Below are 18,259 nucleotides of genomic sequence, written 5' to 3'. Positions count from 1 at the left end.
TTGGATCTACCTGTTCATTCAACGAAGCAATTTGAATATATCCCAATTACCATATCAAACATTCGAAACCATTTAATGAGCCAATAATAAGGCCTTTATGGCGTATGCTGAAATTTAAACAAAAGGCCCGGAGTGAAGTAGGCTAAATACATAGGGACCAAAATGATTCTTTTTTTCTTCTCGTTTTATTTGAATTTTCTTATGACGGAATTTGCAGTGAATTAGAAAAAAATACAAAACAGAAATGTGATGTTACTGGAGGCTTCCATTACTTTCAGCAAGCCATTTCAAATCCGTGTTATTCAGCCTTCTAATGACTGGCCATAGCTTTGGCTCCATTCTAATACCAGCCACCGGCAGCAGCTCGGTATGCGGGCTGAGCAGGAACGGGAGCTCCGTATGCCGGAGCAGGAGCGGGAGCTCCGTATGCCGGAGCAGGAGCGGGAGCTGCGTATGCCGTAGCAGGAGCGGGAGCTGCGTATGCGGGAGCAGGAGCGGGAGCTGCGTATGCCGGAGCAGGGGCACCGTACGGTGAAGAATTCCAATTTCCGTTGTTACCGTAACCCTGACCCATCACGCAGGCAAAAACTGCAGCCAAGGCAACTAGAACAGCCTGCCATCAAACAATTGAACAATTACAGAATGCATGGAAAATAATTTGTAAATAATATAATGCTTACCAAGAATTTCATTTTGATTCGAGATTTGAGGGGAGATGCAACTGCAACGAGAGTTGGTGAATGTGTGATTGATTTACACTATAGTCGTCTCGTTTTTATACCCAAAATGCAACTGCGTGCTGGTCGTTGCTTAACTAACACCAGATATATAACTTCGCCAGCTGGTTATGGTATGTACAGCGCCAACAAAGAGTTGTACACGTTTACCCTATCTGTTCTGCCCATACTAGTAGAACCTTGAAACTCCGTGAGTGATTTCATTTTCATCAAAAATGAGGAGAGGTCATCTATTTGCGTTTTTCGAATAGTAGCTTCAGTATACTTGATGGGTTGTTGGCATTGAAACACGATTAGTAAACTTCCCCGCGTTGTAGACAGACCATTTTCAGTTGACAAACTCAACAAAATTTAAATTTTCACAAATGTATTGCTATATTCCTTGGTCGCAGAAACTAAAGAAGTTGTTACGGAAAGGGTTTGGACTAGTTTAACGCCCTGGTAATGACCAAGTAGAGTTAAAGCTCAAGTACGCAGTGGTTGCATTATTTCAGTCGAATGCTTTCAACAAACGATGAAGGTTTCATAAGGTGATCTTAAACGAGGAAGAACGCAAGCCAGTAAACAAGCACTGTGTGTTTAATGCCAAAAGACCTCCAAAAAACATTGAGCACGAAAATAAGGGTTCCATCTCCGCTTGATCGTGATTGAAATTAATATGACGCAGTGTGACAAGCAAAATATATCATGGACATACAGATTCCTGCCTAATGTGTTTCATGAGCTTAGCGATGTTGTCCAGGCTATGGACTGTTCATCGTTTTTTACTGCAATCTCACGGCAAGTTCAAATCAACGAGAGATTGAACTCCAGTCCAAGCTGGTCTCATTCATACTAGTGTTGACTTACACATAAAGGTGAAGGATGCGATACGAGTAGAGACAACGTGATTGTTTTGTTCACCTCCATTTATTCGAAATTTTCAATCAAGGAATGTACAGGGAATCAAATCAAAATAACAATTGGTGTTGATATTGAAGATGTCTATAATTTTTAGTATGAACAATTTCATTTCCGTGTTTGATGGGACTGACTAATGCTCAGTCATTACCGCTAATCTAATACCAGGCACGGTCAGAAGCTCTGTATGGGCTAGGGGCAGGCGCAGGAGCTCCGTATGGGCTGGGAGCAGGCGCAGGAGGTGCGTATGAGCTGGGAGCAGGCGCAGGAGGTGCGTATGGTCTGGGAGCAGGGGCACCATATGGGCTGGGAGCAGGGGCATCGTATGGGCTGGGAGCAGGTGCGTGGTAAACTGGAGGAGTTACCGATGGCGCGGAGTAGGATGAAGAACCCCAATTTGCGTTGTTATTGTAACCCTGAGCCATCACGCTGGCAAAAGCTGCAGCCAAAGCAACTAGAACAGCCTGCCATCAAAGAATGGAGCAGTTAAAGAGTATTCAATAAAGGACAATATTCGTCAAATGCTTACCAAGAAATTCATTTTGAGCGAAGATTTGAAGTGAGATGCAACTACAAAGAGAATTGATGAATGTGTGATTGTTTTGCTCGTTAGACGCCTCATTTTATACGCAAAAGTTGACTGCGTGTTGCTGATCGTTCCAACAACCAAAATAGATGATTCCAACCTCCGATATGTTTTGGATAGCTTGTACTAAAAAACATGCGCCCGTTTCCCCTATTCCATCTTCTCCTACCAGTTGTACCTTGAAATTTCATTGACACAAAAATGAGTGAAGGTCATATTTGCATCTTGCAGCAAAAAATGTTGGCAATGGTTTCAAATCTTGCGAAAAGATATCACATCGATTAAAAAAAACACAGGCCTTATTTAACACGAAAGAGTACATTAAAATTTATAATTGAAAAGATAATGTTGGATAAAAACTTGTACTATTAGCAAGTCACTACCAAGTGGAGGTCTAGTTTGGCCATCACCAGCCCAGCCAGCAGAAAGATGGGCAGACCTATTATAATCGGTAGATACATTTTGCGTAGTTATTATGGCTAATATAAAGCTGGAATGTCGGAAGTTGTCTCAGCGTTCGTAACATGACGGACGAACCAATTCAAAGAAACAGCTGGGCAACCATGAGTGCATCCATAGAGGACAATGGGAGACATCATACTTCTTTTTCTATAGGCTATGAATAGATAGTGGAAATATAGAAAAATGTTTTCAGACAAAGATGACATCATTTCGATGGCTGCCTACGTTACTCGCAAGTATGCGCGCAAACGATCCTATTTCAGTGAGGTTTTCCGTGATCATCTCGGTACGTGTGTGTTTATCATAAAACGCGTGCGATAATGTACGAAATTTTGTTTGTTCTGTTTTTATTTCATTCGGAAATTTAAACCAATTATTTTTGCTCAGAATTTCAAAAATGAAATCAATACTGGAATTATACAATGTGGCCATGTAACAACACAATTTTCAGAGGACGAGCTCCCAAAGACAGTTGGCACGTTGAAACACACACATAATACTTTACGCAAATTACATTCCTTTTAAGAAATCATTGCATCGGATCCAGTAAACTGTTTAGTTTGCGTTAGTTGAAATGGTTATACTTTGGTACAGTACTAGTACCAATTGGGAGCAGGAGCAGCTCCGTATTGGCTCGGAGCAGGAGCAGGAGCAGCTCCGTATTGGCTTGGCGCAGGAGCAGGAGCTCCGTATTGGCTCGGGGCAGGAGCAGGAGCTCCGTATTGGCTCGGGGCAGGAGCAGGAGCTCCGTATTGTCTCGGTGCAGGAGCAGGAGCTCCGTATGAGCTCGGAGCTGTATCCCAATTTGCGTTGTTATTGTAACCCTGAGCCATTACGCTGACAAAGACTGCAGCCAATGCAACTAGAACAGCCTACCATCAAAGAATGGAACAGTTAGATAGTGTAAAATAAACAATGTTCGTCAAATGCTTACCAAGAATTTCATTTTGAGTGAAGATTTGAGGGGAGATGCAACTGCAAAGAGAGTTGATGAATGTGTGGTTGTTTTACACTTTAGTCGCCTCGTTTTTATACAAAATTTGTCAACTGCATGTAGACCAATCGATGGAGAATTGCCTCCTTCATTACGCTTTGCATAGCGTCACGAAAATAGCCGCGCCCATTGCCCTATCTTTATTGGTCGCACCGGTAGAACCTTGAAACTTCTTGATTGTTTTTTATTGACATCAAAAGTAGGCAAGGTTAAATGCACATCGTTTCAACACAAGAACATTGGACAGGTTCTTGGCAGCCAGACGTCCTTAAGAAAATTCCCCGCGATGTGGATAAATAGCCTTCTATCTACAAGTGTAACCGTACTCATTTCAACTGTCTTACGTATGCGCTACGTACCGCCTATGGTTTCTAACGCTTGTTTTACTATTAGTCATTTCACCTTTACAACACACATCTGCTGGAAAAGATGAGGACGAGCTAGTCTTTTGTTCGTTGGATTGCTTTTCTTGTTTCCTAAGGTTTACGCCATCCTCCCTTCACTGATTATTCATTGTTTCGATTAGCCCGCCTTCAGTAGTTAACAGATCATCATATCATACCATATTACATAATCAGATTTTACATAATCTGTCCATATTCGTACGACCGTGAATTCCAACTTACACTTAACGTGCACACACATACCATTTCCGCCGTTCACTGCGGATCTTTTTGTTTAAAATAAAAATGACATAACATTATTGTGTGTAAATAAAGATGTAAATGCTTCAACACGATAAAGTAAGGCTCCCTGTACAAAAGGTGTGATAGCTTCCCCCAATTTCTTACTCCAATCCTTCTAGTCAACGAGTCACCCCCTGTTTACAATGTCAAGTGAAAAGGCTATCCATCAAGTGCATCGCCAAATCACACGATTCGAGGATTGCTCAGCATTAGAAACTGCCTTCTTTCATCGATACCATAGCTTAGACATCATTGCTATATGACACATACAAAGGACGAACAGATTCTTTCGTTTTTTTTTCTGCTTTTTTTTTATTTCAAAGTTTAAACGACAGGTTTTCATAATGAATGAAATCAATGGCGTTGGCATGTGGTGAAAGCGTTGTTTGTTTTCCGTACTTCATTTTGGTGCAAGTTATTGATCGACTGGCCCGTATTTGATCTCAATTCGGTTACCACTCTAATAAGAGGAACTAGAAACCGGATAGGGATCGCTAACAACGGCTGGTGCGACCGGATAGGGATCGCTAACAACGGCTGGTGCGACTGGATAGGGATCGCTAACTACGGCTGGTGCGACTGGATAGGGATCGCTAACTACGGCTGGTGCGACTGGATAGGGATCACTAACTACGGCTGGTGCAGGACCTTCGTAAGCTGGTTGAGGAGGTGCTGCCGGTTCGTCATAAGGAGATTGAGGCACAGAGCCGTACGGCAAAGCCATGGCGCTAACAACGACTGCTGCCAAGGCAACAACAATAGCCTGCAATCAAAGAATATTGACACACTTAAAGAATGCACGAAAAACAACGTTCTGTAAGCGCTTACCAAGAATTTCATTTTTGAGCGGAGATGTGAAGTGGAATGGAACTGCAAAGACAGTCGGTGTTTGTCTGACTTTCTTACACTTGAGTCCTCTCTTTTTATAGCGAAAAACCCAACTGCGTATGACTTTACGATCAATAGATTAATTCTACACGAAGCAATGTTTTGCACAGTACCAGCTAAATGAACCGCACCCATTTACCCTATTTGTTCGGCTAACGCCAATAGAACCTTGAAACGCCGCAATTAGATTTCATTGTCATCCTATTTAGGGAAGGCTATATTTTTGTATTTTGCAAACAACAGCTTTACAACAGTCGATAGCTTATCAGCATAGAAAATATCGTGAATAAAATTCCCCGCGTCGTGGACGGGTTATTTTTAATTAAAAAATTAACTAACATTAGATCAACGAAATTTATTTACATTATTGTCACCCATTACTGTCATTGTCATCGCATTACTAAACGATCTGATAACTCAGTCTAGATTGCAGGGTATTGGATTTTGGCAATCAAATCCGCAAAGAAATCCAATCCAAATCAAATCTAATTATTTGCGTATTTGGATTGGATTTTTGAATCATTCAAGACACCAAGAGTCCTCGAGTAACCTAAGCTAACCTAACCAATCCAATCCAATTCAATCCAACTCAATCCACATTCGCAAATGATTTGAATTGGATTTGATTTGCCAAAATCCAAGACGCTGGTAGATTGAGCTACTCTCTTTTATAACAGGTTTTCAAAGCCAGCTTATGGTGTAACCGTAAGGACATAATACTTTTAGAAACAATTCGTTTCTTTCATTCAGGTTTATTCGAAATTTACAATCAACAAATGTACAACGGATTAAAGCAATAAAGCAAATTGATGTTGATTTTAATGGCATTCCTCATTTTCTTATCCATGTTGATCGACTGGCTACTGCTTGGCAATAATTTTCCACCAGTCTAATACCCTCCTCGGGCAGCAGCTCTGTATGGGCTGGGAGCGGGGGCTTCGTATGCGCTGGGAGCATAGTCTTCGTATGCCCTGGGAGCAGGGGCTCCGTATGCGCCGGGTGCATGGGAGCAGGAGCTCCGTATGGGCTGGGTGCAGGAGCTCCATACGGTGATGGGCTACTACCAGTCGGATTTACCGGAGCAGGTCCTGGCGGCGAACCGCGCGACGAAGAACCCCAGTTGTCATCTGAGTGTGCCATCACACTAGCGAAGACTGCTACAAAAGCAACTAGAATAGCCTACAATCAAAGAATTAAATTAGCCAAAAAAAAAAAAAACACTGGGGAAAACAAAGTATGAGTTACCAGCTTACCAACAATTGCATTTTGAATTAAGATTTGAAAGTGAGTTGCAACTGCAAAGAGAGTTGGTGAATGTGTGATTGTTTTACACTTTATTCGTCTCGTTTTATAGGCTAACATCAACTGTGCTTGATGAATGCTTAATGCTCATTGAGTAATTCCACCCCTAATTTGGTTTTGCTTTCATTAAATAAACATGCGCCCATTTTCTCCTATTCCGTCTGCTCATACCAGTAGTACCTTGAAAATCTGTGGGCATTTCATTGACAGACAAAAATGAATGAAGGTCACATTTGCATTTTGCAGCAAAGTTGGCAGGTTCTGGTTTAGTTTGTTGACATTCTAATGGGAAATTTTGGCAGTGTTTTCATGTACTGCGACAGGTATCGCGTTCGGTTCAAAAGATTATGGTTCGTGTTTAACATTAAAAGGAGTTTACATCAAGCTGATGTTTGATGAAATCATTTTGGCAAAAACTGGTGACAGCTCAATGTCAAGTAGCAATCCAATGTGATCATCGCAAGTCCATGCCAGCAGGGAAGGGCTTGCTGTAATCTATTTAAAAAAATTGAACAGTAGTTGACGGAAAGTCTTTGCAGATATAAGATGCACATGTCTTTGACTGTATATTTATTGGTTTATTAAAAACTGGAATGTCGGAACGTGTCCCAAGGTTCGCAAAGCTATGTTGGTTTGTTGCACGACAGGCGAATCAATCGAAAAAAAAACTCTATGCTGAAGTTTTTTAGATTTTATATCATAAACACATAGTTGAATAAAAGAGAAATTTCTCAGCTAATGACTAAATCATTTTGTTAGCTGCCTGCAAACTGGAACATATGTGTTGTGTTAGCGTGAAGTGTCTCTTATTAATCTCGGAACGTGCGTGAATGTGAAAAATCGTGCGCAGAAGCGTCTACAGCTTGTTTGTTTTGTTTCGTTTTATTTGAAATGTCAAGCCAATCATGTTCTCAGAATTAATAAAACAAGGCTGAATTTGTACAATATAGTAACAACAACACTTGAAGAGGAAGAGCTCCCAAAATTGTCACCACCTTAAAGATATACAATGCTTTACGCACCGTACCACTCTTTTCCAGAAACCATGGCGTCAAATGGATCCAAAAGACGATTCGGCTTGCGTTGGTTGAAGTTTTCGTACTTCGGCACAGATCTAGTACCAGCCTGCAGCAGGGGCAGGGGGTGCGTATGGGCTGGGAGCAGGGGCAGGCGGTGCGTATGGGCTGGGAGCAGGAGCAGGAGCTCCGTATGAGCTCGGAGGAGGTGCAGCCTGATCACCGTACGATGAAGAACCCCAATTTCCGTTGTTACCGTATCCTTGAGCCATCACGCAGGCAAAGACTGCAGCCAAGGCAACTAGAACAGCCTGTCATCAAAGAATGGAACAGTTAAAGAGTGTTCAGTAAAAGACAATGTTAAATGCTTACCAAGAATTTCATTTTGATCCAAGATTTGAAGTGAAATGCAACTGCAAAGAGAGTTGATGATTGTGTGATTGTGTTGCACTTAAGTCGGCTCGTTTTATACGAAAAATCCACCGCGTGTTAGTCGGTCTCTGTATCGAACATCTCCATACACTTCGCCATATTATTATGCTTTGCATAGTGTAACTCAAAGAGCCTCGCCCGTTTAAACTATCGCGTTTGCTCGCAAAGGCAGTACCTTGAAACAACGACAATAATTTCATTGTCATCAAAGTTAGGACAAGTCGCATTTGCATTCCGCCAACAATATACTGTTGAACAGGTAGCTGGTATTGGAACGCCCCTCACAGAAATCCCCGCGTCATGGCCAGATATTCGGCTATCTACAAGTTAATTATAATAAAGCCGGATTTGGTTTATTATGTAACAGAAGTTAAAACTATTACCGCCGGACATAATGAAGGTGCGAACGCATGGCGAAAGAGCGATGCTTGATAAACGTATACGGCTATATATGTCGTCGATGAATTGATTGTTTTAAATGTTTTGTTTACAAGGAAACATTTGTATTCTGTCAAAATTATGGCGGAAAAAAAACGTGCTGGAGCTATCCGTAAAACAACGATTGATTTATCAAAGGCGATGTATTACCTGTCAACAACTTGAGTTGATTGCGAAATTAAACGCCTATCGCTTTCGCAATATCCAAAACGTGCCGTGGCTTTTGAATTACTTGTTTATTATTCCACATTAAGGCTCTAATTTACCGCTGTTGCAAGTGAGTAGAATAACAGGATTTCAATGCACATCCCTCCAACAAAGCGGGCCACCTTATTTTGATCTATCTGCTACGTTAGTCTTATTTTGTCAGTTAGCCAACTAATAAACATGGAAGAGTTTTGGCTCTAATAGACCTATCAAAGCGCCGCACAGTCCCATTGCAACGGTTGCAATCCAAGTTGAATAGTCTAATGATTTGCAGCATAAGAACAGACCTTTGGATATAGTGTGACTGATTTATAAAATGATGTGCGTTTTTCGTTGTGAAATGTACGGCTGCGTTTATGACACACGTAAAACACTTGAATTCGGTTGTTGTCGTTTGACTTTTTATTTTCAAAAGCTGAAGGACAAAATTTACAAAGAGAAGAAACAAAAACGCATTGGCGACTAGGTAATTACAAGATCCTAAAACCCGTTTCTACATTTCATACGCGCGCGATCTTCATCGTAATTCTTTTAAAGCAGCCATTACTTCCAAAGGTTTTAATATGCGAGTTTGATATCCGTGTTGCTCGAACGGGTTCGTACTTTACAGCAACTTTGGCTCCAGCCTGACTAGAGATCGGGCATACTTATGTGATGGGGGTTAGGAGCATAGGAAAAGGATAATCCGGAATAAGGAGGCGGAACAGCAGTGGGTTTCATAACGGAAGGGTTGACATTGGTGAGCGCCGCGGAGTAGGACACAGCGGCGTAAGGGACTAGGAGCGGTAGCTACTAAAGTGACTGGGATTACCTGAAATCAAAATATGTTCTACATAGTTAATGAAGTAGATAAGAAATGAATCCTGATTTAAATGTTTGAACTAAGAATTTCATTGCGGACGTTTGTCTTCAAATGAGCTGATGTTGCTAACGCGATTGCTGGATGTGTGGCTGTCTGATATTCTCAGCGTTGGGTTTTTATACACCAAACACTGCGTGCCGGTGTTTGTTTGTACTATCTCTTTGTAATCCCTTGCGTGGTACTGGATGGCTTGTATAGAGGGTGCCACGCCCTTGCACGGCATCCCTTCAGCCCAGCAACAGGAAATACCTTGAAACGTCGGGAGTTAATGCCATTGACACAGAAGAGAGAACGCGTTTTATGTACGACATAAATTTGAAAGGTTCTTGACATTTGAATTTGTTCCACTAGTTTTCATTTTTCTGGCCGATACAATTTTTAAGGTGATAGTTGTTTTAATCGAACAAGACAGCCAAAAGGATTTTGAGCATCACAGAACAGAATGAATTTACTATGTTAAAGCGACTCTGTAATAGGATAGGCAATCTGCGAAGCATGAAATGAATTTGACAAAAGCATTGAAATATTATCAACCCTTCCACTGTGAAATGCAAGGTAACACGTGAGACGCCTCAAGCCAAGGCGTTTTTACTTGCTGTGTATTATTTAAAGTTGAACTGGACAAGCCAGTCTTTCCTGGCTGGCCACAAGTGCGTTAAACTGAAGGCCATCCTGAACGACACCCCACTCCTTCACCTCAATTTTCTAATGTGCTAGTTAAGAGAGTATAGGAACTTGGAGCCATTCGCAAATGAACAATTGAGTGTTTTAAAGATATATTGCATAATGTTTGGGGTACGTGGTGCTGACATGTTTAAAAGAACAAACATTATTTTCATAGTTGCGAGTGAATCACGTTCTCGCTCGACAGCATAAAAAAATACGTGGCATTGAAACGGGTGTGTCTACGACGTGCAGTTTCACAAAATAAAGCGAACCACACCCATCAGTATAAAGATGCATAATCCCGACTAAGGTTGGTGAACAAAGACAACCTTGAAAAAAAAAACGAATTTTAAGGTGAATTGTTTCATACGTGTTCAAATAAAGCCGCGAGCAAGAAGAACTAGCTTTTGCGGTGGATCGCGGAAGCTTCTTTTTTTTTCACTGCCAGCATCTCAACCATCGTACTCCTCCCACATGGAACTATAAAAGAGCTGTGTTGTTGGTCGATCAAATCACCAGTTCTCCCAGTTTGAGAAAGTAGCTTCTCCTCTTCTACAAAAACAAATCAACATGAAGTGCCTGGTATGTATACACTTCCCCCCGTTAAGACAACAATCCATTTACCTTGTCATGGAGGAAATCGTCATTCAAATGTGTTTCTTTGTTTTATTCATTTTTCATTAGATGATCTTGGCTGTTTTGGTTGCTGCCGTTGCTGCTGCACCCCAGTACTTGCCTTATGGCTACTCTTCCTATGGCTACGCTGGTCTTCCCTACGCCGCTGCTCCTGGCTTTGCTTACAACTACGTCACAGGCCCCGCCGCCTACCCTGTCGCTGCTCCAGTTGCCTACGCCGCTCCTGCTCCAGTTGCCTACGCCGCTCCTGCTCCCATCGCCTACCAGACCGGTGCCAAAGTTGTGGCCAAATACGAGCCTGTCGAACAACACGGATATCAAATCGCTTATTAAATAACGTACCATACCTGAACGTGAACAACAGATTATCTAAAGCCGACGAATTCAACATCCTTTCTGTCGGCAATAAGGGGCGTCCATCTGGCCACTTAAAAGACGAAATAAAGATTTTTTTAAAGACTACATTTCAGTGTATTTGTTTTCATTCGGATGGATGTGTACGTAGTTTTACATAGAGATGACGTTAAAGGCGGATGGCGATGCGGGTGATGCTGGAATATTAAAATTGGGAGAATAATTTTCACTCGCAATCATTCTCCTGTGAATCGACGCTATTCTTGGAGTGCCAATACCATTGGACTCCGGTGTTGGGGAATTTTTCCGCTCCTTGTATGTACATCACGACAAATACCGAATGGCGTTTGGGCAGTGACTTCTAAAGAAAAATAATGTTCTTGGATTGCAAAGAATTTTTTTATATTTCAGGTATCTCCTGTCTGTGTGTGTGTGTCTGAGTTCTTACCTGACTATTCTTTCGCATCTTTGATTTGGCCTTTGTTTACGTCATTAGTTTTGTTTCCTTATACTGGTGTCTAGAATGATGTCCACTCCTTGCGATGTACCCGGCATCGTTGTTGTTGATATTTCGTAACACGATAGCCACCTAGATTGATTGAGTTCTGAGCAAATAGGAAAGCAAAGTCGCTTGCTGCTTACAGGGTCTTATTTCAATCTGCAATCCATTGTAGAAGGTCAGTTCACTTCAAAAGAAAAAAACTAATGAAATAGACGAGGACTGACCACAAATTCTTATGAAAAATGCATTGTATGAGAAATCAAGGGTTGCACAGATTCAAATACGACCTCTGTACTGATGTTTTGCTTATCCATTTACCAATTGTTTGATGAATTGTTATCGGTACAGCTTCTAGACACAAATGTACCGACCATTGCGTAGTATGAATTTTTGGCATTTTCCATTCTCTGTGACTGTCGACAGTGTTTTGTTCTGTAACACTAAAAATAGCTTTTAGGTTTGCTACTGAAATTGGCAGGCAGAAAGAATGGCATTTCTGTATCATCGTTATTTTTGTTTACCAAAATCTTTTTCAGCTAGAAATTACCCTTTTTTAATACCTGTCAAGGGTTACGCTTTTAACAGCCAAAGCTATTTTGCTTAAAGTCAAGGATCACGTGAATCATAAAAAATCGTTTCAATAAATTTTATTGCGTTTTTTAAATGAACAGATGGATGCCCGCGTTTCCCAATGGTGAATTCATCGAATTATCGGATAGAAACAGATGATTTAATGCTCCCGTTCAGGTATGGTACGTCGTTTAATAAGCGATTTGATATCCGTGTTGTTCGACGGGCTCGTATTTGGCCACAACTTTGGCACCGGTCTGATAGGCGATGGGAGCAGGAGCGGCGTAGGTAGGCAACTGGAGCAGCGGCGGCGTAAGGAACTGGAGCAGCGACAGGGTAGGCGGCGGGGGCTGTGGCGTAGTTGTAAGCAAAGCCAGGAGCAGCGGCGTAGGGAAGACCAGCGTAGCCAAGGGAAGAGTACCCATAAGGCAAGTACTGGGGTGCAGCAGCGACGGCAGCAACCAAAACAGCCAAGATCATCTAATGAAAAATGAATAAAACAAAGAAAACAAATTTGAATGACGATTCCTCCATGACAAGGTAAATGGATTGTTGTCTTAACGGGGGGAAGTGTATACATACCAGGCACTTCATGTTGATTTGTTTTTTTGTAGAAGAGAAGAAGCTGCTTTCTCAAACTGAGAGAACTGGTGATTTGATCGACCAACAACACAGCTCTTTTATAGTTCCATGTGGGAGGAGAAACTCGGTTGTTGATAGCAGAGAATTTCCGTCATCCGTTACAAAGGCTTGTTCTTCTTGCTTCAGGTTAGTGCATACTTGAAACGTTCACCTTGATTTTGGACTTCAAGGTTGCCGATAGCTGACCATATGCCAAAGCATTCGTCCTGATGGGTGTGGTTCCTGTTTTCTAGACACAGATTAAGGATACGTAATCAATGTCACCTTGTAAGAAATCTATAGATTCACAATCACTCACATAACAGCGTAACATTTATTTCTTTGCATACTTGCTTTTCTATCAATCGTCTATTATGCGCAAAAGCCAAGCCGCCCTGTTTGTTGCAGCTCATATGCGTTTATGCTATAATAAGGATTGAATAATGAATACATAGTTATCCAGCAATAGTAAAAGCTTTTGGTTTTCTGCCATATTCTCCGATCCAATTTTCTTTTCTTAACTGCTAATAGTTCCTTTGACAATATACAGATAGGATAATAGATACTTAGCTTTTGGGTGCCGAAAAAATGTTTTTCTATTTGCTTTGCTTTCCTAGTTTCTATGCGATTGAACGACTACATAATCACACAGCGTACATCACTGATTATCGTAATCAAACCTACATTGCATTCTATAAACAAAGAAATTTTAATTCGCCTATGGTTATCGAAGGGTGTGGGATTTTGAGTTGGAAATTACCTTGGGTGTCTCCTTGCCTTTTCCGTTGAACGAATGATGGCCATAGAGAACAGTCACGTAGATTCACGCCCACATTCTTCCTAAAATGAAGCCGCGTTTTGGGAGGAAACTAGTTCATTTTAATGTCCATTTACAGCACGTAATTTAAATCTCAGTCCCACATATTGTTATGCATAATTCGATTAGCGGAGAGAAAATCAGGCTACAACCTTACAGAAACATGATTGTGTTTGACAAACATGTCTTCGACACTTGAATTGATGCATGCTGGGATCAAAGATGAGAGAAATCGTATAGTTAACGTCCTGGAGCATTACCATCAATATGAAGTAACGATATCAGCAGCATTCTTCAGGAGTAAATTCTTTTCATTGATTGACAACTGATAAAGTAAATATCAGCAGTAAGGTTAGTTTGCGGACCATTTCAGCATGTCATAGAAAAGTCATTATTGACTTCCACATAGTAACCACAGTTCTTGTAAGAACATTCAAACAGGGAACATTTCAATTGAAAATGCCGAACCCCACCGGTCGGCCCCATCTCAGTTTGTTCCGTGTCCCTGCCCACTCCGCTCGGATCAAAGGGACACAGGTAGGAAGTAGCCTCGTCGGAAGATGTACCAGAGTTGGATCACTTCCTCGCTTGTCGAATTCCCAAGGGTCTCGTCCAAGGATCGCTTGTGTTGTAACGCGCGCCTCCTTGTTTGCGGTTCCTCACCGGAGATAATAAGATGTCTGCAAGACACAGGGCACGGAACTTGAAGAAGAAACGGCCTGCATTTGATGTACACCGATACGTTCCTATTGGCTTGTCTAGGTGACATCTTCCGATATATAAGCAATGGGTCAGCCATCGGAAATCATTCAGTTCCTTCTGTCTTACAGCCACATTCATTTCGAATTCGAATCTATCCAATAGTACCTCATTTTGTTCAACATGTCTTCCCAAGATTATTCAAGCGTCTGCTCAGGTAACTTGCTGATCTTTTTGTTTAGCATTTATGCTCTTTATCGGTTGATCCTTTATCGTTAACACATAATTCTCCCTTACAGACTCCGAATACGGACATTCTTCCGACAGTGGCATCTCGATGGACTCTTTGCAAATTTTCAGCGAGCAGCAACTGTGTACCCAGTTTATCAACGTCGGTGTCATTCTTCCGTTGATCAATGTGGAGCTTGTTCCAGTTCACCTCGTAAGACACGAATATCTGTCCATCAAAGATGTCCAGGATGATACTAACCAGCACGCTCCAATCCCATCTAAGCGTCGCCTTATCAAATGGTCGCTGCCTCCTCCATCAGTTGCGCTTATACCTCTTCCTGGATGGAATCCGATGCCCTAGTATGTTTTTTTTTTAATTAACCAACCGTCTTGAATCTTTCTAATTTTGATTTTCTATCTTAGTGGATTGGAGGCATTCTGGCAGAGCGCCTTTCGTTGGTTTTTCCATCCTTTCTTGGCATCCCATGGACATCTCTGGACATTGGAGCCCACAGAACTCCCTCCATTGTCTATTGAATGGCCATGGCATTCTGCAACTTACTTCGCTAAAGTTCGATTCCAATGTCAGGTAAAACTGACTTGTTCTCTCTTCCTTAACTACTCTCTTTTAAGCCGTCGTAATTTTATTAATAACAATTGTCTTATTAGTGCAAACGCGGTTGGACGTCAATGAAGGGACGAGTCGTTTTTTGGTTCCGCGTTCGACGGCAAGGTGAACAAATCGTGTCGGAAGCTTTATTCAAATTGTTCGGACAACAATGCAGTTTCTGCTCCAACGCTGATTCCATCAATGAGGTAACTCCTTCTGATACTCCGAACGTTGAATGATTATTAATTCACCTTTTGTTTTGTTCATCGTTACAGTTTGAATTTCTGACTCCACTGTGGTATCCTGAGGAAATTGAAAATGCCATTAGATTCCTTGCAGGCCAAGTGATCGTGTCTTACTATGGCGGAGCAGATTTACCAAAACTCTCTCCTAGCGACCGATTTTTCCGCAATTCCGGAACACCTTCGTTTGTTCCTCACGATTCGACTCGTTGCCAAGCTTGCCACTATGGATATTGTTCAACAACTCAACCTTTTTTTCTTGACTAAATGACACGCTGCTTTCCCTATTGTAAAAATAAAACGTTTTCATAATTTCGACTTCATTCCTTCTACGAACGGGTTCCATCTAACCAATTTTCCCTCTTTGCGAGTCAGTAAAGATGTACAGGGCAACGAACGTTATATCAAAACTGTAATAAAGACGCTCCCCATAGTAAAAACTGAAAGAGCCAGTCGTTCCATCAGCCATATCCGTTGCACAGTGCCAAGTTGCAATTTTAGTTATTATTCCGTTTTCTAACTTGGCAGAGACTGATTTGTTGGCAATTGTCGACGCTTACAAGGGAGCTTTACCGGAAATAGAGACCTCATTTCGTATAATTATTACAAACGAACTATTGACAGTTTGCCTGTCGCACGCCCTGTCAACGCGTCCAAACGAGAGAAGGTTGAACAAGTACAACATTTCAACAAGAAACGGAAGTAGGGAAATTTATACATTGTGAAGACATATACTCAATAACCTTCTAATGAAGCTTTTCCTACAGCCAGCAGGACAACCAGTTCTGAATCAAAGATGTTCAATGAATCAGCAAAAATAGTTGGTCTAATAGCGAAACCGCATTGCCATTATTCACCATCATAATTCAGCAATCTTCCTGATCAGAGCGTGACACATAAACGCTAACATACACGCTGCTTCATCATCGTGAACATCCCCCTCCTAATATTTCTGTCGTTGGCAGCTGAAAAAAAAAGGGAAAACAAAAGACTCGTATATTGTACTTGAGTTTTAAAAAAGATGTGAACACGCCTGACAATTTCATAACCGGAAACAGCAGGAGAATTATTGTTCCGATTTGAGTTGTGAAAGAAAAACAAAAAAAAACAAAAGCACATAACGTTAGCTGCTACTCTATCGTTAGCAAAATGAACGTTCTATCTACCCATAAATTAGATTGGCGTTATTTTTGTCTTTCCCATATATTCTTTTTTTTTTTTAAATACGTCATAATTTTAATTTGATGCAGAGTATTGACGTTTTCATGACTATAACATAGCCTAGTGTGCGTATGGGACGAAAGCGATAAGCCACCTACGGAGAATGTTCTCGTTCGTTTACCTTTACGTTTTATGTTTGACATGAATGAACTTTACCATTGTGATTATATTCAAGAGTATCATGAGGGGATATACTGCGGTCCTTCCACTTACTTTTGACCGTCACTATTTCTTCGTGCATATAAAATGTTTCGCTCCTAAAGGGCCTTTCTCAGGCCCTATTTTATGACCTCTTATAGCTGGACCTGTACAGCCGACCACTGTCAGCCTTGATAAATGAATATACTCGAGCGCGGTCGTATTCAGAAGAGTATATCTCACAAAAACATTAACAATTCAAAGGTTGATCTGACGATCGCATATTTTATTTAATTGGAAATTCGTTTTTCCCAGTAGTAAAAAACGAAAGCCCAATTTAGGTGATCCAGTACAATATTGCGCAATTTCAGGATATCAGCAGGCTCTTAAGCTCAAACGAAACTAACAGCGTTATATTCATTCGTGATTGCGCTTTCGGAAGTAAAGAAAACGTTTTTCAAGTTTCAATTTCCGCGAAATGATTCGCATGGCGAACGATTAACAATTTTTCATCGGATCGACGTCGTCATCTCTATAAATAGTCTGGCCTAATGCGTTTGCTTTTCACTCGTCGAGAAAATGTCTTCCGTCATTGCGCGTAATGTTTTGGGCAGATTGTCCCGGTCCGCTCTCAAATTAAATCAGCCGCAGGTAAATTCGAAAAGGTTCATTATAACACAAGCAAAGCATAAAGTATTTAGTGATTCTTTACATATTATAGGCGAGAGGTGTGTTTGGTCGGGGATTCGGATTCTTTGATCCCTCTTTCCGATCACTCGTCCGCGATATGGAGCGCACGTTTAACAGCCTGTATCAGGATGTCGGACGAACGTTCAACCAATCTATGCTTCCACGTGCCCTTCCACACGCATCTCTCGCCGATGAAAAACCCATGTACCGTCTTAACATCGACATGCCGGGATTCAAACCGGAAGATATCAAAAGTATTTTTTCCAGTTTTATTTTATAGGCTTTTTCATTTATCTTTATAACCAAAAAAATCGACTATTATGTAGTTTCCCTAAAGGATCGGATGTTGAATATTCATGCGAAAATGGAACGTAAATCAGACGACGGCGGTCGGTTTTACCAGGAAGTCTGTCGCGAGTATCTTTTACCTGAAACGTTGAAGGTGGAAGAGCTGAAATCGATCTTCACCGACGATGGGGTAAAGGAAAAAAAAAACTAGGCATGGCTTGACATTAATCGTTTTTACACCAAACGTTTTTTTTTTTCAAGGTATTATGCATCGAAGCGCCCCAGCCAGAAGCTGAAAAGCCGCTTGAAATACCAATCGATCGCTGCGAAGTTCCGAAAAGGGAACAGCTTAAGTGATTGCAACAACAAATAAAATCAAACTTTTTGTTAATTTTTGTTAAAAATTTTACTAATAAGTGATTTTTCCCGAGGAAAAAAAGAAAACGATGGAAAATAAACAAATG

At 41.3% G+C, this 18,259-nt stretch overlaps 4 protein-coding genes across 4 annotated transcripts; 3 read left to right on the top strand and 1 right to left on the bottom strand.

Moving 5' to 3' along the window:
- Positions 1-157: 157 nt before the first annotated feature.
- Positions 158-3,720, bottom strand: LOC130696896 (vitelline membrane protein Vm26Ab-like). Its single transcript, XM_057520032.2, has 2 exons — positions 3,620-3,720; positions 158-613 (listed from the first exon to the last, which is right to left on the bottom strand). Exons 1-2 carry the CDS (start codon positions 3,629-3,631, stop codon positions 341-343), a joined length of 285 nt encoding a protein of 94 aa, XP_057376015.1. The 5' UTR covers positions 3,632-3,720; the 3' UTR covers positions 158-340.
- Positions 3,721-10,603: 6,883 nt separating this feature from the next.
- LOC130696705 (cuticle protein 21-like) lies at positions 10,604-11,274 on the top strand. The gene is made up of 2 exons (XM_057519798.2): positions 10,604-10,758; positions 10,861-11,274. Exons 1-2 carry the CDS (start codon positions 10,747-10,749, stop codon positions 11,143-11,145), a joined length of 297 nt encoding a protein of 98 aa, XP_057375781.1. The 5' UTR covers positions 10,604-10,746; the 3' UTR covers positions 11,146-11,274.
- Positions 11,275-14,693: 3,419 nt separating this feature from the next.
- LOC130697059 (receptor-transporting protein 3-like) lies at positions 14,694-15,725 on the top strand. The gene is made up of 4 exons (XM_057520170.2): positions 14,694-14,966; positions 15,030-15,195; positions 15,276-15,422; positions 15,492-15,725. The coding sequence occupies exons 1-4, from the start codon at positions 14,713-14,715 to the stop codon at positions 15,723-15,725; spliced, it is 801 nt and encodes a 266-aa protein (XP_057376153.2). The 5' UTR covers positions 14,694-14,712.
- A 1,668-nt stretch (positions 15,726-17,393) lies between these two features.
- Positions 17,394-18,242, top strand: LOC130696894 (alpha-crystallin A chain-like). Its single transcript, XM_057520031.2, has 4 exons — positions 17,394-17,468; positions 17,539-17,761; positions 17,834-17,985; positions 18,057-18,242. The coding sequence occupies exons 1-4, from the start codon at positions 17,397-17,399 to the stop codon at positions 18,150-18,152; spliced, it is 543 nt and encodes a 180-aa protein (XP_057376014.1). The 5' UTR covers positions 17,394-17,396; the 3' UTR covers positions 18,153-18,242.
- The last annotated feature ends 17 nt before the right edge of the window (positions 18,243-18,259 follow it).

This window comes from Daphnia carinata, chromosome 5 (genome assembly GCF_022539665.2).
Source record: "Daphnia carinata strain CSIRO-1 chromosome 5, CSIRO_AGI_Dcar_HiC_V3, whole genome shotgun sequence".
NCBI lineage: Eukaryota > Metazoa > Arthropoda > Branchiopoda > Diplostraca > Daphniidae > Daphnia > Daphnia carinata.
The sequence above is the reverse complement of the archived record's forward strand: the minus strand, read 5'-3'. Positions and strand labels throughout refer to the sequence as shown.